General features: G+C 37.7%; 1 protein-coding gene across 1 annotated transcript in view; it reads left to right on the top strand.

The window, feature by feature from the left end:
* Positions 1 to 8388, top strand: part of NBEAL1 (neurobeachin like 1) — a 186347-nt gene that overhangs the window by 128583 nt on the left and 49376 nt on the right. The window contains exons 36-37 of the mRNA XM_040641841.1: positions 5882 to 6030; positions 6852 to 6985. Coding sequence (XP_040497775.1) covers positions 5882 to 6030; positions 6852 to 6985 — 283 coding nt within the window. The remainder of the gene's footprint in view (positions 1 to 5881; positions 6031 to 6851; positions 6986 to 8388) is intronic.

Genomic DNA, 8388 nt, shown 5'->3' with positions numbered 1-8388 from the left:
TGGACAGTTTGTTTTGAATTGTCTTCAAGAGTCCCAGGTCTTTCTTCTGAAAGTTCACATATGTTATTTTGTCCTTCCGGTGAATTTTTCACTTAGTTATTATGCTTTTTGATTTGACAATTTTCCATTTGGCTCCTTTTTTACAAATATATGTAATTTCTTTTTTTTTTTATACTTCACACATTTTCCAGGTTTTTAAAAAATTTTTTATTATGTTATGTTAGACACCATAATAACATCATTAGTTTTTGACGTAGTGTTCCATGATTCATTGTTTGCATATAACACCCAGTGCTCCATGCTATACGTGCTCTCCTTAATGCCCATCACTGGCCTATCCCAATCTCCCACCCCTCTCCCCTCTGAAGCCCTCAGTTTGTTTCCCGGAGTCCATAGTCTCTGTGGTTCATTCCCCCTTCTGTTTACCCCCTCTTCATTCTTCCCTTCCTTCTCCTACCGATCTCCTTCCTATTTCTTATGTTCCATAAATGAGTGAAACCATATGATAATTCTCTTTCTCTGCCTGACTTATTTCACTTAGCATAATCTCCTCCAGTCCCGTCCATGTTGCTGCAAATGTTGAGTAATTGTTCCTTCTGATGGCTGAATAATATTCCATTGTATATATGGACCACATCTTCTTTATCCATTTGTCTGTTGAAGGGCATCTCGGCTTCTTCCACAATTTAGATATTGTGTACAATGCTGCTATGAACATTGGGGTGCATATGGCCCTTCTCTTCACTACGTCTGTATCTTTGGGGTAGATACCCAGTAGTGCAATTGCTGGATCATAGGGTAGCTCTATTTTTAACTTTTTGAGGGACCTCCACACTGTTTTCCAAAGTGGCTGTACCAACTTGCATTCCCAACAACAGTGTAAGAAGGTTCCCCTTTCTCCACATCCTCTCCAACATTTGTAGTTTCTTGTCTTGTCCATTTTTGCCATTCTAACTGGCATAAGGTGGTACCTCAAGGTGGTTTTGATTTGAATTTTCCCGATGGCTAATGATTTTGAACACTTTTTCATGTGTCTGTTAGCCATTTGTATGTCTTCATTGGAAAAGTATTTGCTCATATCTTCTGTCGATTTTTTGATTTGTGTATTTGTTTCTCGTGTATTGAATTTGAGAAGTTCCTTAAAGATCTTGGATACCAGCCTTGTATCTGTAGTGTCATTTGCAAATATCTTCTCCCATTCTATGGGTTGCCTCTTTGTTTTGATGACTGTTTCCTTTGCTGTGCAGAACATTTTTATCTTGATGAAGTCCCACAAGTTCATTTCTTCTTTTGTTTCTCTTGCCTTTGGAGATGTATCATGAAAGAAGTTGCTGTGGCCGATGTCAAAGAAGTTACAGCCTATGTTCTTCTCTATGATTTTGATGGATTCCTGTCTCACATCGAGGTCTTTCGTCCATTTGGAGTTTATCTTTGTGTATGGTGTGAGAGAGTGGTCAAGTTTCATTCTTTTGCATATAGCTGTCCAATTTTCCTAGCACCATTTATTGAAGAGACTGTCTTTTTTCCACTGGATGTTTTTTCCTGCTTTGTCAAAGATTAGTTGCCCAAAGAGCCAAGGGTCCATTTCTGGGTTCTCTGTTCTGTTCCATCGGTCTGTGTGTCTGTTTTTGTGCCAGTACCATGCTGTCTTTGTGATCACAGCTTTGTAGTATAGCTTGAAATCAGGCAATGTGATGCCCCCACCTTTGTTTTTCCTTTTCAACAATTCCTTAGCAATTCGGGGCCTTTTCTGGTTCCACACAAATTTAAGGGCTATTTGTTCCAGTTCTTTGAAAAATGTCATTGGTGTTTTGATCGGGATGGCTACTCAGATTGCTCTGAGTAGCATAGACATTTTAACTATGTTTATTCTTCCAATCCATGAGCATGGAATATTTTTCTATCTTTTTGTGTCTTCTTCAATGTCTTTCAAGAGTGATCTGTAGTTTCTAGAATATAGATCCTTTACCTCTCTGGTTAAGCTAATTCCGAGATATTGTATAATGTTTGGTGCTATTGTAAATGGAATTGATTCCTTAATTTCTCTTTCTTCAGTCTCACTGTTCGTGTGTAGAAATGTAATCAGAAGGGGGAATGAAGCATGAGAGACTATGGACTCTGAGAAACAAACTGAGGGCTTCAGAGGGGAGGGGGGTGGGGGAATGGGATAGGCTGGTGATGGATAGTAAGGAGGGCACGTATTGCATGGTGCACTGGGTGTTATATGCAACTAATGAATCATCGAACTTTACATCAAAAAAAAATAAAAAGAAATTTTAAAAAAAGAAATGCAACTGAATTCTGAGCATTGATTTTGTATCCTGCCATATTACTGAATTGCTCTATTTAAAATGTAATGTGTCTGATATGAGAATTGCTACCCCAGCTTTCTTTTGAGGTCCATTGGCATGAAAAGTGGTTCTCCATCCCTTCACTTTCAGTCTGGATGTATCTTTAGTTTCAAAATGAGTCTTTTGTAGATAGCAAATGGATGGGTCATGTCTTTTTATCCAGTCTGCAACCCTGTGGCGTTTTATGGGAGCATTTAGGCCATTCACATTGAGAGTGATTATGAGAGATATGATTTTAATGATGTCATGTTGCCTGTGAAGTCTTCGTTTCTATAGATTGTAAATTTCTCTCTGTATCACTCTTGGGGTCTTTTTACTTTTATAGAACCCCCTTTAATATCTCTTGTAGGGCTCGGGGATGCCAATGATTCTGACGTTGAACATTTCATTGAGTCAGTAATGTCCTGTAATCTACATTCTTGAGATTGGATTTTTTTGAGCCACGTTCCCATTTTTTCCTTCTTTTCTATCATCCCATCTTCCAATTCACTAATTAGTTCTTCTGCCTCATTTACCATGGCCATCAGAGCATCCAGTTTAGGCTGCATTTGATTCATAGCATTTATTAATTTCTGCCAGATTCGCTCTCATTTCCGCCCTTAGAGATTCTATAGTCTCGTTAATATTTTCATTAATATTCTTTTTAACCCTACACATCATCTTGACCATTGTTACTCTCAACTCCATTTCTGACAATTTGGTTATATCCATATCCATTAGTTTTGTGGCAGAGGCCACAGTCTCTTTTTCTTTCCTTTTTGGGGGTTTCTCCTCCTTGTCATTTCTGACGAGGAGAGGTTGCAGGGATGCCCAGAGCCCAAATTATTGACCAGGACCCAGGCAATGTGCACTTGTTCTATAGGGACCTTAGGGATGTGGGCTTCTTGATTTTTCAGCCTGCCTTCTGGGAGCAGGGGCCTGCCGTGCTGATACTCAGTCAACCCTGTTTGGGTAGAGTTGCCCTGTCCCCCGTGAGAGTGGGTCAGGATGGGCACAATGCAAATCAGTATTTCCTGGCTTTTGTTCTCTGGCGGCTCTTCCTGGTGGTTTTCTGTAACTCTTCTGAGAGTCAGAGCAGCAGTGGCTGTATCCTAGCCTCTGTCTCAGAACAGAGAGATCGCAGTCAGCTCTCTACTAATCTCTCCTGGCCACTTTAACTCTGTTTCTGTCGGTGCTGCTAAAACCCCCTCAGTGTCCTGGGTTGTGTGCACCACAGCCGTTCTCCCAGTCCTCACTCCCAGTGCCCACACGTCTCTGTCCTTTGTGCTTCTAACACCGCCAGCCACCCCCAGTTTCCAGAGCTCCGGTTTTCAGTCTAGTCGCATGCATGCTCCCGAGCTCCCCATCTGAGTCTGCTTTCTCAGCAGCTCCTGTTCCCCGAATCCGGCCAGCACCTCAGTGCAGGAGGCTACTGCTTCCCGGTGCCCAAGCGCGTTGGCTCCCTCCCCCTTCGGTTTATCTTCTGATATCTGTGCGCAGATTCATGGCTCCCCTCTTCGTTCCTCAACACTCAGCACCAGAGATGTTTGTTTGTAGAGATCCAGATGTATCTACCTACGTCTCAGGCTGATTTCGTGGGTGTTCAGGATGATCTGGTTGATATCCAGCTCGATTCAGGGGACCAACTGAAAAAAGTCCCCTACTCCTCCGCCATCTTTTTTCTTCTCCTGTAATTTCTTAATTGCCAATCTCTATTTGACTAGGCTTGTTGGCATAATGCATTTTAGTTCTTTAAGCATAGTTTCTTTTAGTTCTTTTAATGTATTTATGATTGCTACTTTACAGTTTTTGTATGCTTAGTTGAACATCTGAGGTCCCCCAATGACAGTTTCTTTTTACAGCTTTTGTTTGTATGGCCCATACTTTTACTTTTTTTTTGTATGTCTCATAATTTTAATGAAAACCGTGCATTTTAAATAATAAATTGTAACCACTCTGGCTTCTGATTCCCTCCTTGATGGCAGTTATTCTGATATTTTTGTTTAGTGACTTTCCTGGACTAATTCTGTGAAGTATGTCTTACCTGCTGCGTGTTGCCAGCGATGTCTGTACTCATTGGGTTTTTGTTTTACTTTGTCTTGTTTTTAACCAAAGGTTTGTTTTTAAAAGAAGCCTGGCCTTTTAAAGTTAGTATAGCGTGGTGGTCAGCCAATAATCAGTTAGTTGGTTGTATTTAAACCCCTTTTTCCAGAAGAGTGCCATTCTTTGCCAGTGGAACTGTGTGTGCTTTAGGGGATGTGTTCAAATTCCGTGATTTACACATCTGCCCTTTTACTTTCTGTTGTAAAGCTTCACCTTCAGCCAAGAATGAGTAATTAAGACCCAAATATATAATTTATTCTGAACATCACTTTTTTAATGGATTATAAACTTGGCATCTATTTCTTTGGAACTTATGTTGGTATTACAAATTGACCAGGTTCAATAGTATACTTTGTTAACGTAAATAAGTTCATATAATTTTAATAATTTTTAAGATTTCCTTGATAATTTTCAAGGAACTGAGTAGGGTTAGTTATATAGGGTGCTATTTTTGGTAGATTATTTAGTCAGCCTTTTAATAGGGATTTTATTTTCTCGTTTTAATGACTAGTGAATTCAATGGATATGTTAGTTTCATTAATTACAAGCTAAAAAAACCAAACCCTTTATTTTATAAAATATAAATAACCCTCAGGCTGTTTACTCTTTTAAGTCACTTATTTCTCTATTTCATCACTGTAAATATTGGAATTTCACTGTTTAGGAAAACATTCTTAATTTTTTAATTTTTTTTTGTCACCAGTTAGGTTGGTGATACTTGTAGAGCTTCCTGCTGGAACTCCACCGGGGGAAAAACAAAATTAGACTTACTCATTGCTATCCTGGAAATGGGGCAGATGTGAGTGGAAGGAGTTCCCATTTCTGTATTTGGCAGTCAGAAGTCACCTAAACCACCAGAAGACTCACCTTTCCCAGTTATCTTCTCCAATAAAAATAAAGTATAACAGTTCTCTTAATACAAGGTGACTTCACCCTAAGTAAGGTATTGCAATAGTAGCTCTTTGTGTCATCCCCAGTCCCCCTGTCAGGGTATATTACCTAGATTTAGTTACTCTCGAAAAGTCTCATTTTACAGTTTAAGAATCAATCCTAATTAGTGCTTCTGATAATTATTTATAAAATATCACTAATGATGCAGTCCTTTATTCAGAGATTCATATATTCCCTGGCTCAATTCATGTCTTCTGAATATAACTAAAATCACGTGACTGGTATTGCTGCATGTTTGATTTGTTCTCTGCCAGTAGTCTTAAAAATTCACAATATTTTGTTTTAATGGGTCACATACAATTAAAATGTAAAAGTTTTTTTTGGAAACTGAGTTATTAGGCAATGACATTTGGGCAGTAAGTAATTTAATATGCCGTGAAATTTTTTTTAGGTAATTCAAATATGCTTTCTTGATACCCTTTTCCATTTACACAGAATACATTGTTGGGTGGTTTTTGTTTGGTTGATTTTTTTTTTTTTTTTTTTTTTTTTTACAGTGATGAGAAAGAAGAACAGGATCAAAAAGAAAAATTGGTGTTGTCGGAAGACTGTGAACTCATTACTATAATTGATGTGATTCCTGGCAGATTAGAAATCACTACTCAACACATTTACTTCTATGATTGCAGCATTGAAAAAGAAGATGGTGAGGAGTTCTGGGGGAATAATTTCTGTTGTTCAATAGTTAAGTATCCAGTTTATCCATCATTAATGAGAAGAAAACAATAAGATAGGACTGAAATTGTGGTCAGTCATCTAAAAGGAGAAACTGGAAAGTCAATATTTGATTCAATTTATTATTCAACAGTGTATTAAAGGGAATGCTTTTTTTGTTAATGTTTTGTAAAAGGTTTGGTGAGAGGAGATTGCTGTAAACTTGTTATAAAATGCAATCTTAATCTTATTTGTACATTTATTTCCATCAGCTTCTCAGCTAATCCTTTATCTGAAAACAAAAAGGATATTTACATCTAAAATGCTGATATAAAGAGAAAAGGAAAAAGTTTTTGAGATATAATAATCAGGATTATTCTCTGTTCTCATGAGAAGGAAATGGAATAGCTATAGAATTTTTTTAAAGTTTTAAACCATATAGGGGCTCCTGGGTGACTCAGACACTTGAGCATCCTACTCTTGATTTCAGCTTTGGTCATGATCTCAGGGTTTTGAGATTGAGCCCCAAGTCAGATCCATGCTAGATGTGGAGACTGCTTAAGATTCTCTCTTTCCCCCTCCCTCTGCCACTTCCCCCCTTGCACGCATGTGCACACGCACTCTCTCTCAAAAAAATAAAATAAAAATAAATAAAACCATGTAAACATCCACTAATTTTAACAAATGATTTCTGCGAAACAGAAATTTAATTCCTTTTCCCCAAGTGCTACTTTTGTCAGGAAATAGGTATTTTCTGCATAATATGAGTAACTTCATATGGTACCTTGGTCACAAGATTTCTTCTGTTTTCAGGAGTGGGGTTTGATTTCAAGTGGCCTCATTCTCAAGTTCGAGAGATTCACCTGCGGCGTTACAATTTAAGGAGGTCAGCTCTTGAGATTTTTCATGTTGACCAATCCAACTACTTTCTCAATTTCAAAAAAGAGGTATGTAAGATGCTACCTTTCTGGAAGCCCCACAGTGTTAGCTTGAAGTAATTTTCCAGCTGGTAAGCTATAGTGAAACTTTGGAATCTACTCATTTGTGAAATCAAAATATTAGAGGAAAAAATATATGCCTTAGGAGCTAAATAGTAAATGAATTTTGTTGGGATTTACGTTTGAGCATTTTTAGGGTGCTTGTTTTCAGTTTTTATGTATGAGTAGATAAATCAGTAGAATATTGGGTATCAGCCAACAGACGCCTCGCAGTATCCAGTTGTGAAATAATATGCAATATATATGATATGACAGGATTTATGAAATGGGTTTGGTTCAGTTAAATAATAATGGAGCAGGTACTTCTTTCGGGAATAGAGTAAATTCTTGAATAGTGTACGTGGTTTAAGAGATTACCCCCGAAACCAGATTACCTGAGTCTAGATAACTAACTCCAGCAATAACTGTGTATCTTCAGCACGTTACTTGGGATGCTTGCCCCCAACCTTCCTTCCCTCTGTTACTCACTTAGGGTCAGACTTGCATCACTTTCTGATAGCTCTCCCTGTCTTGCCTAGCTCTCTCTTCATTTTCTGTCACAGCCATCTCTCCTAATAAAATCCTTGAATATTCAATTCTATTTTTTTTCATCTACTTCTGAGAGGATCTGGATTAGCACAGCCAGTAACTAAGTTTCTGTTCATTTGTGGGATCCAGGTTTACTTATAGATGATTTTGTTCAGACGTTTAAAGGGCATTTCTGTATTTTTACAAAAGGATACTTTTTTTACTATTAAAAATAAAATTTCCCCTTAGGAATATATGAAACTTGTATTTTTTAGGAAGGTATGTTATGTAATTAAACCAACCATGCTCCTGTTGAATACTGTACATTTGTATAACTTTGTAGTTTTTAAAGCGCATTTGTATATGGTTCTGATCTTCATAACAACCCTCAGATTCACTGTGGCAAATTCTGTTACTCCTTTTTTACAGATGAGGAAACTGAAGTTCAAAAATGAATTTTATTACTTTACATTTGTATAGCCTTGAAGAATTCAGAAAACTGTAAGGGTAGAGATTATTATGGTTAATGTACAAATGAGACTCAGTAAATTAATTGATTTTCCAGTATGATTAGTAAATGACAGGACTAAATTTGAACTGGACTCAAGCTGATTTTCTGATTCAGTATCTGCTGATCATTCCATTATACACTATAACTTTTTCAAAAAATAGATGGCTTGACTTCACCAAACCTGGTAGAGTAGTTAAAACATAATCCTCTATTTATGAGAGGTGTCCAGAATAGGCAAATTTGTAGAGGCAGAAAGTAGATCAGTGGTTATCAGGGGGATGAGAGGGAGTGAGAATTGAGGGGGTGATGGCTAGTGAGTATGAAGTTTCTTTCA

Source organism: Ursus maritimus, unplaced genomic scaffold, assembly GCF_017311325.1.
Source record: "Ursus maritimus isolate PB19 unplaced genomic scaffold, ASM1731132v1 scaffold_1, whole genome shotgun sequence".
Lineage (NCBI taxonomy): Eukaryota > Metazoa > Chordata > Mammalia > Carnivora > Ursidae > Ursus > Ursus maritimus.
The sequence above is the reverse complement of the archived record's forward strand: the minus strand, read 5'-3'. Positions and strand labels throughout refer to the sequence as shown.